Raw genomic sequence first — 19,999 nt, forward strand, 5'->3', positions numbered from 1 at the left:
AAGATCGTCCTTCGCTGGGTCGTCACCGCGTTGGCCGTGGTGGCATTCCATGGCTGTTGAGTTTGACTTGATTAGCATGCAGGCGCTGGCATCATCCGGTTCTGACTGAGTTAATTAATTCTCATCAAGTAGCATTCGTAGCGGTGCGGATGTGTGATCCATGGCAAGTTATTCATGCGTGCATCCCTAGCCATATGATCGAAGACCACAACTCCGCAGTTTTACTATGAGGCAAGCAACTTAATCACGCAAAAAGAAAATTGTGAAGGAAAAAAAAGGAGCTGAGGGCAAAAAAGACATTTCATATCAGTTTCATGCCACCGTATAGAACCATATTAGTACGAGGACGAATTTGAAAAAAAAAAGAAAGTCGAGGGACTAGATTGGTCTGTTTGAAAGTTGAAAGATGAATTTGAGCTTCGAGGCAAAGTTTAGGAACAAAGCGCCTATGCCAAATGGCTACGATCGTGCTCAGCAATGGAGATTTGACTTTGCAGGTAGGAAGTTAATGAACCATTCTGTTGCAGTGACATCAAGGGGCACCTCTCGTCATAAAAGGCAAAGGGCTTGCTACAGTTCCCGTTTTGCTGGACAGGGAGCAGCGAAAGATTGGCCGTGGGAACTCATTATCGTCTTTGATTAATTTGTCTGAAGATTATGTCAATGAATGCATGATGGTGGACATGATAGAGCAGTTGGGGTGCAAAAAAATACATTTTTTATGCCTTTCTTTTCCTACCAAGGATTTCGTTTCCAGAACAGATCTATGGAAACTGACGGGAAAGATAAAGCGAAAAGGCGGAAGCTTGTCTTGTTCGTAATCGTAAGCTTTTGGCCTAAACAATTGAGTCGGTATCTTTCTACAAAGCCATCTCTGTCTGCAATAGTTAAGAAACCGAAGCAAGCCAGCAACGCCCAGATTGCTACATGCACAGTGATTTACTGAAAAAGCATTCTACATTTCAGGATTTACTGAAAAACATTCAGAGACTTATTTAAAAAAATATTCAGAGTTCTATTTCGATTTCAATTATTTATAAATGAATCATAGTGATAAAAATGAAATAAATAACCTGCGCAACTGACAAAATTGAAATATTGCTTTCTACATTTAGGCAAAATGTGAGCAACCTAGTGGAAGTCAATGATTTCTCAAATCCTGCATCCTCATTATTTAAGAACTTGCATTTCAGTAACTCCTGGCAAGAGAGAGAGAGAGAGAGAGAGAGAGAGAGAGAGAGAGAGAGAGAGAGAGATCAAAGGTTAATTTCAATGGAATAAGGTTATAGAAGGCATACTACTGAACTCGAAACTTACTGGTTAATTTTGACGGCATCTCATGTGCTAACTGTTAGTCTTGCTGGTAATTCGCTCGATCTTCAACACTCCACTGTCCACCCACTAAAGTTCCGCTTCATTCACCCAGGCTCCAGCTGGAGACATGGAGGGTTGATAAAAGCTATTGGTACTGTCATACAGAAACACAAGTTGCCTGCTCAGACATTAAACACAAAGTGAGAAACTGCTGTCCTGCACTAAAGTATTGAGGAGCTAAAGTAATATCGTAAAGAGAAGCTATTTGATATATGATGGAATCCTGAAAATTTTGTCAAACAATGCCAAAAATTACGTGTATGGACTCGGAAAAAAAGATTTATACGGTGATAAGTAGATGTTTACTTAAAATGCTGGAGCACAAATCATAACAGTGCAATAGCAATGAATGTATGTTCTATCATAGTACAATCTTTGGCAAACAGATAAGAAAGCATGCTCCAGATCTACCATTTCTTTTGTCATCCTATTCATGTAACTTCCAAAGCAAGATGTCCTTTTCTGATAACCTCTACAATCATAGCATGTTTATCGAAGTAAAAAATGAGGATTTAGAAGCGTTTTCAGACCTCATAGTTTGCTATCATTGCTGTCCACTTCAACCGCCTCAATTTGATCAAAATCTAGATCCACAAAGCTCTCTTTCCCAAAAAGTGTCAACTGGACAGTGGCCTGTGAGAGGTAACAATTCTTAGATAACCAAACAATACCAGAAGGCATTGGAAAATAATAATACAAGTTTATAATAAGATTAATATCTAATCATCCCAACCTTCTTGTTTTTGCGATTCACTTCCAGGATAGAACCAGTGAAGTCTTCAAAAGGCCCAGAGAGAACATGAACAGTAGCACCAGGTGAAAAAGTTCGTTGGCTGGTGCCACCTTTTGAGGGTGATTTCTTAAACTGCTTCTTGATCTTATTCATTAACATAAGTTCAGATTCTTCAACGGGTTTACTGAATGACTCAACATTTCCCATGTTCTCCATTTCTTCAAATTCTCTGTCAACTTTCGCTTGTTCCTCCTTTTCTTCTCTAATAATTGATTCAACTTCTTCAATTGGAATAGGTTTTGGCTTTTTAATCTGCCTCTTGCTTCATAGTAAGAATATTACTGTATTAGTACCAAGGCAGGCACAAAAAGTGCAAATCAGAATAACTGATCATAGAACAGATTACGAGGAGATATGATCATTGTAGCAGTATATAGATGTTGTGATCATCATTTTCCATGTAAAGGAATATCCCAATCATTATAGAAGTTTTTTGTTTTTTGTTTTCAGGAAACACATAGCGGTGCATGTTGGTCACTAACTAGGTTGAAGGATGTTTGTGCAATTAAGGCTGGCAAATATTCATTTGGACATTGTTAGAATATCCATAACAACCACTATGGATTCAAGTCTTCCTCAACAAATTTACAAGCTGAGATGCTATCTAAGGTCAAGTACTCTTGTGTATAATCAACAACTGAATACTTTCAGGGAAGAATATGAAGGTAGCCACCTAAAAAACAAGAACCCAAGAACCACAGCTATGCAAATTAACAATGTGTAAACAAAAAGAAACAGAGGTCAATTAATGGAAATAACCCAGGAAAGTACTCACATAGAACCAACTGTAGCTCCAATAAAGCCGTAACAACCTTCAGTGTCTCTGATGAAGTCATGTAGCTCCTTGTTTAAGGCGCAATGCAAAAAGACCAACCCAGGATGTAAAGGCTTTGATTTGACACTGATTGCGCCACTTTTCAATCTCCTCTTGACTTGGATGGATGGATTATAAAACTGCGAATAACTTTGTGAGCAACACTATGCTAAACTAAGGTTCAAGGAAAAACCTATGCTAAAATAAGAATATTGTATGCATGTGAAGTCATTCGGATGGACTTTGCACTAAGTCATTTCCTATAAGGAGTGGTTAATCGGAGAACATCATGGTCAGCATGATTGGCTTCATATCAAGTCCCCTCACTCAAAATTACACCCAATCAAGCGTTTACAGTAACATTAGCCACACAGTAAAGTTAATATGGATTTTCATAGTGATTATGTTAACTAAAAGAGTCACAGTTAAAAGAATTTATAACGCTTATTATCCTCAAATCACTTTGGACCTAGTACTACAAGCTTCACATGTTATACATGAAATTCTGACAGCCGCACGACTACTACACTGTGTTGCTGCTCCTAAATCCTAACATAATTGGTACAAACATGATGTGACAGCCTAAAATCACTCCAAGTGTTCGGCAAAATGCTCGTGAGAGACGTCCTTAATTAGCGGGAACACCAACGCAATCAAACTAACAAAACTAACGAATAAGGGAGAGCGAGTACCTTGAATGGGACTTCGGGGTAGCGCCGTGAGATGGCCTTGGTGAGGAGGTCGACGTAGTCGGTGCCGGGCGCCATGGAGACGCGCACGAGCCACCACTGAGGCCCCAGCTCGGCGAGGAGGTCGAGGTTGAGCTCCTCCCTCCATGATCGCTTCGGCGGCTTCTTCCGCCGCCGCGCCGGCTCGTGGATGAGCCGTTCCTGCACCTCCTCCTTCCAGTCCATCGCCCGCAGCTCACGTCGCTCCCTCCTCTGCAGCCGCTTCTCCCGCGCCGTCAGCTCGCCCCCACCCCCGCCGCCTCCATCAGCGGAAGCCGAAGCCGATAAGCTCACCGACACGGGAAGCGGAGACGATGACGCGAGTGCCGCCGCCGCGAGGGAGCAGCGGCACGGGAGGCGGAAGAGCGGATAAGCCAAGCTCATGCCGAACGGCCTCTTCGTCGGGGGAAGCAGCACGCCGAGCAGCTTGAAACGATTAAAAACGTAGCGGGCTCACAGCTGGGCCCAGGAAGTCGGTGAGCATCTGTCGGGCCTTGAGGCCCATTCATATGCGGCCCACGTAAGTCGCGGCATTTCTCCTCACCGTCTCCTTCCGCCGGCCCCTCCGAACAAAGGGACAAAACCCTAGAGTTCGGCGAGGGAGGGCGGAGGCGCGGCTGCTGGTCGGCGGTCGCTACATCGGATCTCGACGACGCCGCTTGAACCCAGGCCTTTGTTCTTCTTCCCCGTAAGCATCCGCTTCCCTTCTTGCTTCTCTACTACTACTTATGATGATTTGTTTTCCTTCAGAGTTTGAGCTCTGTGCTTCTTCGTGCCCTCTGTTCTTTGCAGGCGAGGTGCCGCAATGGCTGCGAAAGGCGGGCCAACCAACTTGGAGAAGGAGCAGGTATGTTCACGCGCCTTTCTTCCCTTTCTCGGCTCTTGGTTTGCGGATTTGTTGCTCTTGCTGAGATGGGTGCTGGGCGCCTTTCACTGGACAGATGTTTGGGATGGCGGAGAAGGAGATGGAGTACAGGGTTGATCTTTTCAATAGGTGAGTAATATGCTTTTTTTTTTCTTGCCTGGGATCATTAATTTCTCAAGAATTAGACCATTTCCTTCAAAAAGAACAAGAATTAGACCGGAGCTAGTTGTTAGCGCTTGAGTTATAACAGGCTCCTTGCATTACAAATTGATCTCGATAGTGCAGTCTGACAGAAATCTATAAGGCCGGTCACTATAACCCTGTCTTAAATTTTGCAAGCTAGTCTTTTCGTATGATGTGTCTATACATGCGCTCAGCCTTTCTTTGGCTGCTGATCCTAATTGTCTTAATGAATATGCATTGGAACGGTGAGATGCTATATTTAACTATTTATTCTCTTTTTTTAAGAAATATTGCCTCCTAGTAAAGAGAAAAGAGATTGCATGTCTAGGTCTCTAGGATGGTGTTAGCACTCAGCATAGATATGCTTATCGTTATTAATAACTCCATGATCTGTCTTTTGTTTCCTCATTTGGTCATTCCGAACTAACTGTAACTGAAGGACTTCAATATGCTTACCAAGAAAAGCTGAATATGGTGGTTTTTCCTACATAATGATATCTTCCTCATACGATTATGCTTGTTCTTCCAATGACGCTCTTATCAGAAATGTTAATGTAGTCATAAAGTTTTTTGGGTTGTCTGAAATTTCTTCCATGTTTATGGTACTTAACAGTTTAACACTTAACATCTCTGCTCCTATATGGATTTCTGTTTGATTTATACTTGTTCTGATTGTGTCATTTTCCTTTATGCAGGCTTACACAGACCTGTTTCGACAAGTGTGTTGAGAAAAGGTGCGGATATAATCAGCTTCTGCTTTGCATAACTCAAAACTTTCAAATCACTATTCATAGTCTTGTTATCACATCCTTATTTCATTTGCAACATAATCATGTAGCTTGTTATCACATCTGAAATTTTGTATTTATCTTATTCTGTGTTGTTACGTACAGGTAATCATGTAGCTTCACTAGATGGACAAGTTAGTGTATTGCAAAGCGCTAAGCATGGAACTTCTCATGCCACCTTGTTAATGATAATCATGACAGATCTATCATCTGTTAGATTTAACTTTTTTTTTCTGTGGGTTTGTTTTATTTCAGGTATAAAGAAGCTGAGCTCAATATGGGTGAGAACAGTTGCATCGATCGATGTGTTTCGAAGTACTGGCAGGCAAGTTTGCTGATACTGTTTCTCTTTGCGGATTGTTTTTATGCTTGCTCAATTACTTAAAGTGTTTGTAGCTAGACTTGGAGTATATCATAGCATGACTGCACTCATTAAATTTGTGAAAAGTGCCCTTCATGGTGTCTTCCCTACTTTAGGACTTCGGGTTGGAACAAAATGATGTATTTATGTGCACCTGCTTATTGCAAACAAAGTTTGTGATCTCCATCCATAGTCTTTTTATTGTGTTATAATTTTGATGCCACAACCTTCACTCTAAATCTTTTTAAGAAATACGTGACTTGATTTTATATGTACCTGCTTATGATTTGGTTACTGGTTAAGATCCCATCATAGCACCATAGCTGTCAATCCACATTGTTCCATGTTGATATGCTGGCTATAATTTTCTTGTTTGATTGGTGTTAGCTGCTAGTTTGTTTCTATCGATTGCGAATAGTTAATGTCTCAGCATTTTAATCCCTGTATTTCGTCCATTATTTTCAGGTGACAAACTTGGTTGGTCAGATGCTCGGGAACCGGCCTCAGATATGACCTGAGAAGCATTAGTTGCATTTTGTAGCGTAATCTGTCGCTCTGTTTCTCCATTTTGGTTGGTTTTAGAATGCCTCGACCTGCTATTAAGTACACCAATGCAGCACCAGTGACTGGCTGATTCGTGGACCGCTCAAAGGAAATCCCGATGTCTTGCACTTTCCAGGGATGTGCCTTGTCTATGAATCATGAACAGGGAACATGCCTGTAATAATTTGATACAGCTCGGGAGAATAATTCTGTTGCTAAAGCTGTACCTGTTTCATAGTTAAACTGCTGTATTGATGCGTTGCCACTGTCGTGGCTTCTGGACGCAACTTTTGCTTGCTTGCCTCGTAGCAGTCTGAGGTAGTCAGGGTAATGTTTATGTACCATTCATATTAGACATACATTCGAAGATATCGCAGTTCAAATTAAAATTCAGTCCCTCGCAAAAAAAAGGTTTCAGGCTGCACTTTCCGCTCGGACAAGCTCGTTTTTAGACGCCATGTATGTACACGGAGGGAGGACTTTCTTTTGTTAATCTAATTTGGTTTGGGGAATGATGGAACGGTGAATGCACCATCTAATCACTTGTTTTGAAAAAGCGCCTGCATCCCAGCCTTATATTTTCACAAGCACGCCCAACTACCTTAGAAATATCTTCAGGTAACAAAAATAATGGGCTTTCCAGGATGGGAAACTCATTTTCAGTTTTTACACGCACAGCGGAAGTGCACAACGTACGGACAAAAGCATGTGTACAAACACACACAGCAGAAACAGCATCACAGTCCACACAGCCCACACACAAAACTTAGATTATAGCTTCGTCGCCTATATAGGCCAGTTTGGTAGGGCTCCAACTCCTCTTGAAATAAGACTGAGCTGGAGGAGCTATTTTTTTTAGTTTCGGCTTCTCCATATAAAACAACTCCGACTCCCCTAGTGCTCCAAGGGTGGAGCCGTTTTTGACCAAACTGTTTGTTAGGGCTTCAACTGGAGCTGCAGGAGAAGCCAGATCTGAAGCTCTACCAAACTGGCCCATAATGCTCCGTTTTTGACCAAACTGTTTGTTAGAGCTTCACCTGGAGCTACAGGAGAAGCCAGAGTTAGAGCTCTACCAAACTGACCCATAATGCTTCACACACACATAATGCAACCAGTTGCTTGATGATGTGGCTGTAATGGTTAAGAGATGCTTGATATTCTGCTCTGCCATTCTTAACCATCTTCGTCCATGGCTATGGAAACACTTTGACTATCAAGCACAAAACAAATACTCGAGCACTTAGGCCTGGCCGATCAAATATCTCAAGTTTTTAAGCCTGAAGAAAATTCAAAAGTTCGTATGTACAAGAATTTGTTGAAATAAAATGAAATTTTTGTCACTTTACAATCTCACATCAACAGAATGCTATCGCGATACTAGTTGCCCATTTCTGTATTCATGAATATATCGGGGGTGTAATAACAGCCAACCTAGGACTTTTTCGACTAGTAAAACCACTGGAAATACCGATACAAGTTAGGGAATACCAAAAACAGCCCTACTGGTGGCAAAGCATTGGAGGGAGGCATCCAAGATGCAGGCGATCTAAGTACAAGCAGAGAGGGCATCACACATTCAGGGAGGCTATACAGTTCTAGCTCTACTATTTCTTTCAGCTTCCAACATGGTGCCTTTCTTTAGAGCTTCATGGCTTTCAGCCTCCCTTCCCAGGTTATGGAGTACCAATGCCTGCAGGTAGTGTCCCATCGGCCACCCAGGTGCAATGTCCTCAGCCCTCTTTGCATCCTCTAGGCCTTCCTGCAGCTTGCCAGCCACCACGTATGCAAAGCATCGTCGCGCCAGCATAGTTGGAGCCACCGCTGCACCTGAGTCGAGGAACTGCCAAACATCCAATAGCATAGATTAATTGCCTGAAGATAGTAAAGAAAAAAGTACCAATTTAAGAGTCCTGCAATACACACTATGTGTTACTACCATATTTTAGGCACAGCACAGTACATCCAGTGTTAAGAGTGTGGAGTTTAGATTATCATTGGAGTTGGAAATAAATCAGGCACCCATAAGACAGCATCATAATTCACAAAACAACACAAAGACTACCCAACCTAATAACTTGGTGGGAAAAAAACATTTTGGGCTCAAACTCGTAACAGCAAGAAAAGGCCTACATGTTAAATTCAACTTAAAATAATGGCTTAGACCCAATTCATATCTCATTATTATGCTGAAAGAAGACTGTTTCCTAGATATAAGCACAACAATGGCAAAACATAAATATTATCACAAAGCCACCTGACTTACAATACCTGTAATGCATGCTAATATACTGATTGTTGTATAGCAACCCAGTAGAAAACAAAATGGGAGCACTACTGCCTAGTTGGAAGAAAACAAATCTAAAATTTACTAAAACTAATAAAGTAGCAAACATATCAATTTTAAATTGGACAAAAAGTACAGATAGGAGAATTATATGTGTGCATCACATAATATAGCGTACCCTTGAGTAACACTCGACTGCAGTTGCAAAATCCTTGGACTTAAAGGCATTGTCTGCATGCCTCTTAACAACAAAGCTCTCAGATAATTCGCCGGTCCATGACTGGAGAGATAGCTGCAAGTTCCAACATTTGAGATACATATGTAAGATGTATAGCATCAATTGCTCTTTCCCAAAATACCATTCAAAGCATGAAAGCAACACTTCAGGAACAATTTCAGAAAATGGCACTCTTGGGCTATGCCAGAAATGGACATTTGGCACACATTAACTAGCCAGAATGGTAAGTTGGTGATCAAAATCTTGTAAAGTGTACTTTACACTGGCTTGTGGATAAGTTCTCTCTCTTGAGAAGATACAACTTCTCTTATAATTCTAAGGCAACAACATTTAAACTGAGCATGACTGATTAACTGAAATGTGCACCTAACCTCAAAGTTGTGCATGCAGAATGTGATCACTTATGATCCTATGGATGCAATTACTTTTTCATGCATCTAAGAACAGTAAGGTATAGAACATGAGCTGACCACTATATATCTATTACATGGGTTGGTTATAAAAGTTAGGCTTGCTAGTTTCAATCATACACCCCATATTAAGTGGATGCTCTTACATTCATCTTGCATAATTGGAATGATACTAGCTGGAAAAATTAGAGTACAATAGTGTTGCAGTCACAAGCGCTCTAGGAATAAGGTTTGCTAGCAAATAGTTCTTTTACCTCAGCATTCGCCATGTCGTCCTCATTATATCCATCATCCTGCAATATCTCATGAACGTCGTTCAGGTCTGCTCTGGCAAAAGCTTTCCCAATAGCGGATAATGGGACATGGTCTGAGCTTTTTTTATCATGTTGGATGCCCAGCAAAGTGTGTGAAGGAGTCTGCATTAAACTTCAGTTAGAATTATTAACCAAGGAAACATGCTAGATATAACATCTAAAAGAAAGAGCTAAAATGTGTGGCACACAAGACCAGCCTTTGTGTTCTCAACACATACACTAAGTGTGTCCTTGCCAACTAAAATCACATGTGCTAGTTAGAATATGCATTTGAAACAAAAAATAATAGTGTTATCTGTTATGAAACCCAAGTATAACAATTAGGGCACGAAAAGTTGCAATGAGAGAGAACATTACAGAAGCATCTTTCTGTAGGCTTGCAAGACCGGACACCACTGCTTTCAGATTTGGCCGGTCACGTGCTTCATACTGCAAGCAGCGTGATGCTAGTCGCATCAAGTCAGTTCCATCAGAGTTGGATACATGACCTTCCAAGCAAGAATCCATCAGCACCAGGAAGTTCTTTCCTCTTATAAGGTCAAGGGCCTGCAAAAAAAGAAAAGCTATTGTCAACGCATTCCTTCGATAAATCAATCAATGGCAAAACACTAGTTAAACTAAATGTCCACACACATGAGTTAACATAAAGGCAAGCAGAGATCAGTGTAAAATGTGAAAAATTCAGAATATAGTTTCTCAATTAAAGAGTAGTTCCGGTTAACAGCAGAATAAATGTGGATAAAATGCAGTCGCACCCTATACTACAGCAGCCAATGTATTATATTTGTAGAATATGAAAAGGCACACAGGAAAACTTACATGACTTGGTGGAATGTGCTTTCCACTCAGGAGATCAAGCAAGACAGTGCCAAAACTGTAAACAACACTCTCTGGACTAACTCTGCCTGCAGAACAGATAGTTTAGAAACAAATAAAAAGCCACATTACCAAAATCTTTCATGGAACACTATTGCAGTGTGTGACACACTTACCTGTCTTCAGGTACTCAGGAGGTGTGAAGGCCAAATTAGTACTGTAGCTCTTTCCATCCCTGCTGTTCTTCATCAGACCAAAACATGATAGTCTTGGGTTACCATCCTACAATTCACAGTACAGAAACAAAAGGATTATACTTTTGTATGAAAGGCCTGAAAATGCCAAACAAGATAGGCTTACCACATCAAAAACAACCCTGTATGCATGCAGGTCATGGTAGAGTGCTCTCCCTTTGCTACTGCAGTATTCCAATGCCTGTGCCACATAAAGCGCAGCCCTCATCCTCATTGCCCAGCTCAGGGGGTTTGTCTCCCCTGCAACACATACACCAATCCACCGTGAGGGCAAAATGCAATTACCATTCTCTTTTTACATGGAGCAGCTATCATATCGTATTCAAAATCCACCCAGTTATCGAATTTCCTAAATGCTTAAAGCTCTTAACCATCATATTCCTGCAAGAGTTATCCATGATTAACAGGTCATACAATGTAAACAATTCCCAGTAGTACCATTCGTCCTAACCAACATTTGTAGGTTAGGTGCAATTAAGCTATAAATATCCCCTAGGATGGGCTTAATAACGAAACACCAACCGTAACAATGTAACACACACTTGATACGGGTGACCAAAGTAATTATAGACAACCACATAGTTGATTTCCATCTAGCCTACAGTTCAGAAATAGCACCAGACAAGACAAACACATAGAGGATTCTGCAGCATAAACTACTCCAACACTCTGCAATTGAAGGCATCACTCCTAAAAAACGGTGGTTACAGGATTCAAACGCACATCCTTAAATACAGGTGATCAAATCAAGGACAAAAAACCAGTGTGTTGGTTTCCAGTATAGTCTAAAGTACACAAATAGCACCAGACAAACAAACAGCTAAGAATTATGCAGCAGAAACCACGTCAAATACCCTCTGCAATTGAAGGCAACACTTCCACAGTGGATACAGGTGACAGACACACCTCCTTAAATATGGGTCCCAATATCATCACCTTAATGCAACGTTCGAACTAGCACCACATCAGAATCAACTTTAGCAACCCCCAAATGTACTAGTTGCAGCTAACGTGATAGAAGAGCAAGTAGGAGAAACCAAACATACAGTGGAAGAGATGCTTTGCCAAGGTCTCATGCGGCATGAACTCGGCGACAAGCAGTCGCTCGCCGCTCTCGCAGCAGCAACCAATCAGGTTGGCCAGCCGGCCACTGCGCAGCTGCCCAACAGCCCTCGCCTCCTCCTGCACCCACAGAAACACAGCCATTCAATCAGACGCCAGAGAGGCAGGGACGCAAGACGGACGCACAAGAATGATCCATCACACGAAGCAAGCTACACGGACCAGGAACTGGCGGGAGTCCGGCCAGGCGGAGCGGCCGAAGCGCTTGATGGCGACGGTGCGGCCGGAGCTGAAGAGCGTGCCGCGGTAGACGACGTTGGGCGCCTTCTCTCCGTGCTCCGATACGATGCGGTCCGGAGCGAAGCCGTCGGTGGCCGCCCGGAGCTCGTCGAGGCTGTACTCGGCGAACACCGGCACGCCGCTGCCGTCATCGTCGACGGCGCCATTCTCTGCACAGGGAACCAACACCGGCGTCGGATCAGGACCAAGGACGCGAGAAGAAACAGCAAACACACCTCGGAGGCTCAGAATCAAGAGGAAACACTCGTGATTAGCTTCGCATTGCTCTCCACCACGAGATTATCCGAATAAACGCAGAGAACCAAACGCGATTAAGACCAGAATCTCGCGAGAGCAAACGAATTCGTCGAACCAAGCAGAGAAACGTGTCGAAATCAGCGACAGGCGGCCAGAGCAAAATAAGATTCGGATCGCTCCTGCGCGTCCAAACAAATCAACGGGATGGATCGGAGCCGGGCGCAACGAATTCCAGCGAGATCGACGGGACCACCTCACCAAACCAAACCACGAAATCACGCACGCGGAAACGAACAGCAAAAACCCCAGAAAAAACGCCGCAAAAACAAACGCGCCAGCCCCAAATGCCGGGCGGTGCCGCCCCCAACAACAGAAGCAGACGCAGCCAGAGACGAGGAAAAAAAGGCATCGAGAATCCAGTTCAGAGAGCGGCAATGTGCGGTAGGTGCGTACCAAGCATCGGCGATTTGAAGTGGGGAGGCCACCAGCAGACGGAGAGCTTGGAGCAGCGCGCACCCATGGCCGCGTTCGCCTAGATCTCGCAGCAAGCGGCGGTTCCGTCCGCTCCACCACCACCACCACCCCCTCTCCGCTCGCCTGCTACTGGTAGGACTCGAATAGAGTAAGACTAAAATACTTGCGAGGTGCGAGAAGAGGGGGAGGGGGAGAGACTGGGAGGGGACTGGCCGACTGGGAGTCTGGGACTGGGAGGGAGGAAGAAAGGACCCGGGTGGGGCGTCCGGGTTGTGGATCCGAGGAAGGTGGTGGTGGGCTTTTCCGCTCTTCCTTCCGCTGCTTTTGGCACCCCTGCTGTCTGCAGCCTGTTTGCTCCTCTCAGCCTTTCTCCTCGACCCCAATTATATACTCCCCAATTCTCCTCTTTTCCACCGGAAAACAGGAGGATTTTGATGCTCTTTCTAAAAAGCACCGGTTACTCCTTCAAAGTTCAAAATTCTTTTGGTGTGAATTAATTATTCTGGATATCTGGTTCAAAATGTTCTGCCAAATTTATATTGGTGCAAGGGTTAATGTAGGATTGTACTTTCGCATTTGTGTTTGATGGATAAGACGCTAAAGGGTGCTATATTGCGCTTTTGAGTTCCAATTGGATTGAATTTACGTCTATATCACAAAATTAGAACAATTTGTTTGTGCGAGAAGAGCGCACGAGTGGATATTTGTGCTACACGGTACATGAAAGAAAAAGCAATCGCACGTGAAGTTCTGCGTTACCTAAGATTCTAGCGTTACAATATCTGAAGAGGATAAATGGTTTCCGCACGTGTGAATCGGTCGTTATGTTAGGTGGAGAGGATATATTGGTTTATCCACGTGAAACCACCGATAACACATAACCGTCGAATGCATATCGAGCTCCTTATAGATTCATGGGGCATATATATATTGGCCTAGAGGGTGCACACGACCATAATGACAAAGATTTTCCTTACCGATGACCGTTGTTGTAAGTTGGTGATCCGGATACAGATAGCTCATGCTCAATGCTCATCACCATACCTATCTAGCCATGCATGTAATTCATTTTCATTGTAGACGATCTACTATTGCCAAAATGAAATATTGTGGCAATACTTCTTATATAATCTACATGCTTGAAGATGTGATGTGTTGTAAGAGTAGCAAAAAATATTTTCCGTGTATTGTCTTATTGCAGTATAAATATTTGATTCTTTTGTTATGGATTTCAAAGTAGGATCATGTGCTATCTTGAGAACCATGGTACGGTTTTTCTTCAGAGGATAAGAAATTTCGTAGTTTCATCTTTCATGTCCGCTGCCGTGTGTTTTTTTGCTAAAACTACTACATTTGGGTATGCAGTAATACCAATAGCATGATGCTAAAATTTCATCAGATTCAAATGGCTTGGCCCATGCTTTAGTACTATTTACTTATTCTCATAATAAGACAATAACATCACTTATTCAAAAGGAGAAGCGTATGGTTTTGGCACATATTAACTGGTGATGATGCCTCTGGTTCAAAGTTAGCAGTTCATAGATAACGGTGGTAATTTGTTTTCAAAAGGAGTAGCATTCGGTTGAGCACTCATTAATTTCTGCCCGTTACTTCCATCATTCACATCTGATTCCAGGAGCAGTAGCTATACCGTGCAAGCAATTATCGGGGCTTTGCGTGACGCTAAATATGTGGCTACTCCTAACTTTTTTATGTGAACCTGATATAAAAAAGGATGTGTAACTGTATTATTACGTGGAGGAGTGGTAAAGATGAAGGTGGGTGCCAGGATTGCTGCGATCTTTGTGGCTCCGAATCTAAAAGGAATTCATCGAACAAATGGATACAATCAGATCATTCAATTTGACACCGCCTGACACAACCATACGGATTAGCAATGTGAACCTGATGGAACTGAGACGAAGGTGCCGGCGTCAGACGCTCCACCCGGCTGCATGCTGCAACATAGTCGTTGGGGCCGGGGCATGCACATGCAAGTGTGCAAGCAATGCAAATCGCAAGGCACTTACGAGGATCGAAGAAGTCGCTGTCAGATCGGAACAGTATGACACCAAGTCGTCGTTAATTAAACAGATAAACCTCACATGGTGGTGGTGGCCGCCTCCGGCACGCAGCGAGGAGTCAGTCGATGGATCGCTTTGACCAGGACCAGCCAGAGCGGCATATGTTCACCTCCTCGTCACGCAGGAGCGGCGGTATACATATAGAATTAGCAAAAGGGAGCACGTCGTCGTCGCCTTCGGCTATAAAGCAGGCCCATCGGCTCGGCGAGCTTTGTGCGTAAAGCCAGCTGCTGGTGAACTAAAAGCAGGGGCGAAACTGGCCAGAGTAAAGAAATGGAGCGTGCTGGATAGACTGAAACTGAAGGGGGACGGACGAAATGAAAGTCCGCAAGCTCAGCGAGGCATTGACATCCGAGCGGGGGCATGAATGGACCATGAATGCCTGTCGTCGATTCCGCCACGATGCCGATGGATGGACTGCCACTGCCAGCACGGGTGGGCAGGCAGGCAGGCAGGCAGTACAGGCACTCCTGCCTGCGTCCGCAACAACCCAATGCAATGCTGCGATGCAAACTCCTGTTACTGCACTGTTACCACCTCACGAGCTGTCTCGGCCAGACATTACCCAGTGTGCTTGTTTTGCTCTGTTGATGTTGAGTTGTGCGTGGTTTGTTAGCCAATGAACCAGCTCGCCACCAACCTCTACTCTCGTTACGCCCCGTACGTATGCAAGGCAGTTCGCGCGTCGAATCAAACACCGCAGCACATCAGCAGGAGGATGCTCGTGCAAATGTCACCCAGCAGTTCATCAGCAGTGTCTTGGGTCTACTCCAGAGTTGAAACTTGGAAGTCGCACGGCAGGCCTGCCATCCCTCCCCGGCTCCCCCGACACGGCGTTGGTTTCGAGGCGAGTCATGAATCTCACCAACTGCGCAGGGCCGTGCTACCACTGCGTGATCTCGCGGACCTGAGGACGGATCCGTCGGACAAGGCGGTGAGGCTGAGGCACGTCACGTACGTACGTGCGCACAGTGCCATGGGATTCATTTCCGTGCGCCTCGTGAGACATCAGTCGCGTCCTCGTCGTCGTCGTCGTCGTCATCGGCGTCGTATGCACGGACTGGGTGGGAGGGAGGGCGGGTTGGCCGGGCGCAGGCTCTCCGTACGTCCGGCCTGCGTCGCGCCGCTGAGCACGGGGCAGGGCAGGGCTCATCCGGTTCACCGGTTGCGTCTTGCGTGGCGTGGCTGGGTGTGCCTGCCCGCGCCTGGTGCCTGCGTCCGAAAATCACCTCCGGAGGTTGTCAACCGGGGTGGTGGTCTGATCCTGCCGGTCTCTCTCCCCTCACCCACCACGCGGATCAGGAGGCTTCGGATCCGGGGAGAAGGATGGAAGAAGCGGCGGCATGTCCACCGGTGGGGGGAGGAACGTGTGCGTGGCCCTGAGCTTCTCCGCGGTGAACAATCGACGAGCATCGCATTGACAAGCATTTATTCTTTTTTTGATCTAGATTAGAGTTTGTATGCCTTGGCATCCGCATTTTCCCTGTGACGAGCACCCAACAAGAAGCAATGTAATTTTTTCTTTTCTTTGATTTTTATTAGGTCTAAATATCTGAAATTTCGCTTTCAATTTTTTTAACGATCTGAAGCTTTCATTTTTACGTTTTTCTTATGTTCATGTTTGCGTTTGTGTACTTTTTTTTTCACATGCGTGCAAATTTATTTGGCGAGATGCTCTTTGCTGCATATATGGGAAAAGTAAATTAAATGGAATATTATTTTGTACCATAGAATGTCCCTGGAAACATGGTCGAAAAAAGTTAGTGGTGATGTGTTTTTTTGCAAAGTACATGTCCGAACAAGGTATTCACTTATTTTTATTTGTAGTTCATGCTCATGTTTGTGAAAGAAATGAACAAACCATGCTCAGTATGTGATTTATTTCTTATTTCTGATTTGCATCTTCTTAATTTATTTATGAACATTCTTGGCGTTGCATGATGTTTACGTCAATCCTTTTAGCGAATTTTTGGTGATTTTGTCTCGGATTTGCATCTTCTTAATTTGTTCATGAAAATTCTTGATGTTGCATGATGTTTTTGGCATTCTTTTTAGCGGATGAATTTTTGGAATTGAAACTAGTTCATGTGCGTGTCATTTGTTTCCAAAAAATATGAAATCATAAATTTCTGAAGTATTTGTTGATTGTTTTTTATTTAAATAAAATAAAAGAACAAATTTCTACATGAAAATGATAGAAAGAGATGAATGGTTCTTAGCAATGGATAATACAAAATATTTGATAAACAAACACCAACAGGGCCTTGGTCCTCTGATTTTGAATAACTGGCATTTTGAACGAAAAGAGATCACTGGCATTTTGAACGAAAAGGACCTTTGTCCTCTTTTAACGAGCAAAGGTGTTCACTGTTGTAACTTGATTAGTATTAAAATCACAAACTGTCACCTCCACTAACATGTACACACGTCACCCATAGCAAAGGCCCACCCCGGCACACACCCGCAGAATTGCCGCGTCGGCCTGGTCATTCTCAAATCTCAATTTCTCATTCATCGAGCAGCGAGCTGCGAGCGCGACAAGCTCGGCGGATGCGATGGAATTCCCCATCCGCGCACGCAACGGCGACGTACGCGCGCGGCCTCGGAAGTTGGCGAACCCAGCAGCTGCCAGCAGCCAGCAGCTCTGCTCGAGTGCTCGGCGTCGCAGGCCCGGCAGATGGGTTGCGTTGCCTTTGCGTGCGTCCGCATGAGGTGAGCCGGTGAGGACGTGAGGTGGAGTGAAGTGAGGCTGGGGCCTTGTTTAGTTGCCCAACTTTGGTGTGCCAAAATTACTGTAGCAATACTGTAGCGTTTTGTTTGTATTTGTAAATTATTATTCAAATATTGACTAATTAGGCTCAAAAGATTCTTCTCGCAAAGTACAACAAAACTATGCAATTAGTTTTTGATTTCGTCTATATTCAGTACTCCATACATGTACCGCAAGTTTGATGTGATGGGGAATTTTCTTTTTGCATAGTGTCAAAGTTAGGATTTTTGAGTGAACTAAACATGGTCTGGGTCAGGTTGGTGGCAATGATGGCCGTGGGAAAGGCAGGCAGACCGCGCTGCGAAAACCACTGGCATGTCGCCCGGCTCGCGCTGTCCTGTCCTGCATATTCCGCGGCGTCCCAAGCCGGGCACAGGCACGGGCACACGCACGGGCACACGCACAATATTCTACTCCCAACTTGGCCTGCAGAAATCTCATGATGGCTGTTGGGTAGTAGGATCACGGGGCGGCTGCTCTTGCTGCTGCTTGCCTGCTTCTTCCTCATTTTTTTTTCTTTTGAGAAAACAAATTCAATGGCGCATGTTCTTCGATGGCGCCAATTTTCTTCTCCAATCTTGATGTATGTACCGTGAAGATAAGACACCCTGGTTGGAAACTTGGTATCACTGGCATTTTGATCATCAATTGTTGACTTTGCCACTGATCTACCCTGACGGCTCAGAATTCATTCCACGATCGATCAACGAACCCATTTCAAGCAACCTTTCCGGGCCCAATAAGATCATGAACCCAACCTGGCTAGCTTTCCGGCAGCTGGGAAGGTCGGTGTCGTCAAGCCAAGCACCTTGGGAAAAGGAAGATACTGAAGAAAAAGGCAAAGCAAAAGGGAGTTAGATCACTGTTGGTGCGCCCCTGCGCCTGTGTTAGATTCCTTCCAGAACTGCTACCCCTTTTTTAATGGGGGAAAGCCATTCTCCCATCGGCGACGGAGGGGAGCGAGAGGGGGGGAAAGGGACAAGGCAATTCGGAGCTTGTTTACTCCGGCGGGCATCTTCCGCTTGTTGATACGTTGCGGAGAGAGAAAGGGAGAAATGTGTTAGACGTGTTTGGATATGAGGTGCTAAAATTTAGCAGGGTCACATTGGATGTTCGGATGCTAATTAGAAAGATTAAATATGAACTAATTATAAAACTAATTCCACGGATGAAGTCTAGGATGAAGTCTAATTCGCGAGACAAATTTATTAAGGCTAATTAGTAACCATGCTAATAATTAGACTCCCTCTGTGCAATTAATTTTATAATTAGATTATATTACTCCTAATGAGTATCAAACATGACATACGCTAAAGTTTAACCGGGTATCAAATACCCGCGGTTGTTAATGTTTATTGTCTTGAGCCTAATGAGCAGGACCATGGAACATTGTTCTGAGTTACGCAGAGATCAAGGAACCGGGTGCATGCACCTGAGTCCATTTTAAGTTTAAAAATGCTTTATTTGGTTAGACGAAAAGTAACCACAAATTACTTGATTTTTTATTTTATTCAAGGACATGTTGCCAAATAAAACTCATCCCTCTCTTTCCCAAGTTTTCTGGGAGAATATTTTGAAACAAAAAAAATCAAATGAACAGCAAATTTGCATTCCAGTGTACAAAATCATCTTCCTTTTATTATCTTTCGTTCTTTTCACAAATGTTCCAACGAGCATTACGTCAAACAAATTTACAAGCACATGAAAATCAATACTTTCTATTTGTACAGAACATTAGCAACCATGACATAAAAAGAATGAAAATGGAAATTTTAAATCGTACAAAAAGGTGGAAGGGAACAGATCGCATGTGGACTGAATAAAAAAAATCAAACGAAGGGAAAATTACATTGCAATCTTGTTATTAAGATTTTATAAGCTCGACGTAGAGGAAAATCACGTGAAAATGCATGCACAAGTTCTCAATCTCATGAAAAATTACAGAACATGCTGATGAGATGCTTGTCGCCGTTGCATGATTCGAGCTCCTCCTCCGTGCCTTCTTCGTCGATGCTGAGCTGTTGTCCGCCATGGGAGACATGGAGAGCTTACCGCCGCCGACGAGGAAGGTCGGGGACAGCTGCCTTTCGTAGCGGATCCAAAGGGTGGGTGAGAGAAAGGAGGAGAGAGTACTTCACTCGGCCATGGAGGAGCCAGGCCCGGTGGCTGCCCATCTCCCACGTGGGCTCCTCAACTTCCAACCTCCACCACGGAGCCCGTAGATACAGCGATGCCCGCCGCTACCGCCGATGTCGAGGTCCACGCGGAGGAACTCGCCCTCTTCGGATCCGGGGTCAACTTCTC

The 19,999-nt window shown here is 44.0% G+C and overlaps 3 protein-coding genes across 4 annotated transcripts; 1 reads left to right on the top strand and 2 right to left on the bottom strand.

Moving 5' to 3' along the window:
- Positions 1-938: 938 nt before the first annotated feature.
- On the bottom strand, positions 939-4,123 carry LOC117837788 (uncharacterized). Of its 2 annotated transcripts, none has more exons than XM_034717551.2 (6): positions 3,674-4,123; positions 2,943-3,121; positions 2,108-2,429; positions 1,905-2,007; positions 1,318-1,468; positions 939-1,199 (listed from the first exon to the last, which is right to left on the bottom strand). In XM_034717551.2, exons 1-4 carry the CDS (start codon positions 4,091-4,093, stop codon positions 1,906-1,908), a joined length of 1,023 nt encoding a protein of 340 aa, XP_034573442.1. In that variant the 5' UTR covers positions 4,094-4,123; the 3' UTR covers positions 939-1,199; positions 1,318-1,468; position 1,905. The 2 variants fall into 2 exon arrangements, with proteins under 2 accessions (XP_034573442.1, XP_034573441.1); XM_034717550.2 differs by having other exon boundaries at positions 1,318-1,492; positions 3,674-4,122.
- Positions 4,124-4,251: 128 nt separating this feature from the next.
- On the top strand, positions 4,252-6,736 carry LOC117837789 (mitochondrial import inner membrane translocase subunit TIM10). Its single transcript, XM_034717552.2, has 6 exons — positions 4,252-4,397; positions 4,502-4,556; positions 4,651-4,703; positions 5,453-5,491; positions 5,801-5,870; positions 6,372-6,736. The coding sequence occupies exons 2-6, from the start codon at positions 4,515-4,517 to the stop codon at positions 6,417-6,419; spliced, it is 252 nt and encodes an 83-aa protein (XP_034573443.1). The 5' UTR covers positions 4,252-4,397; positions 4,502-4,514; the 3' UTR covers positions 6,420-6,736.
- A 1,014-nt stretch (positions 6,737-7,750) lies between these two features.
- Positions 7,751-13,188, bottom strand: LOC117837786 (serine/threonine-protein kinase BSK5). The gene is made up of 10 exons (XM_034717548.2): positions 12,818-13,188; positions 12,050-12,276; positions 11,812-11,947; positions 10,872-11,005; positions 10,688-10,793; positions 10,515-10,600; positions 10,053-10,241; positions 9,636-9,797; positions 8,912-9,025; positions 7,751-8,289 (listed from the first exon to the last, which is right to left on the bottom strand). The coding sequence occupies exons 1-10, from the start codon at positions 12,882-12,884 to the stop codon at positions 8,035-8,037; spliced, it is 1,476 nt and encodes a 491-aa protein (XP_034573439.1). The 5' UTR covers positions 12,885-13,188; the 3' UTR covers positions 7,751-8,034.
- Between the last annotated feature and the right edge of the window lie 6,811 nt (positions 13,189-19,999).

This window comes from Setaria viridis, chromosome 9, assembly GCF_005286985.2.
Source record: "Setaria viridis chromosome 9, Setaria_viridis_v4.0, whole genome shotgun sequence".
NCBI classification, from domain to species: Eukaryota; Viridiplantae; Streptophyta; class Magnoliopsida; order Poales; family Poaceae; genus Setaria; species Setaria viridis.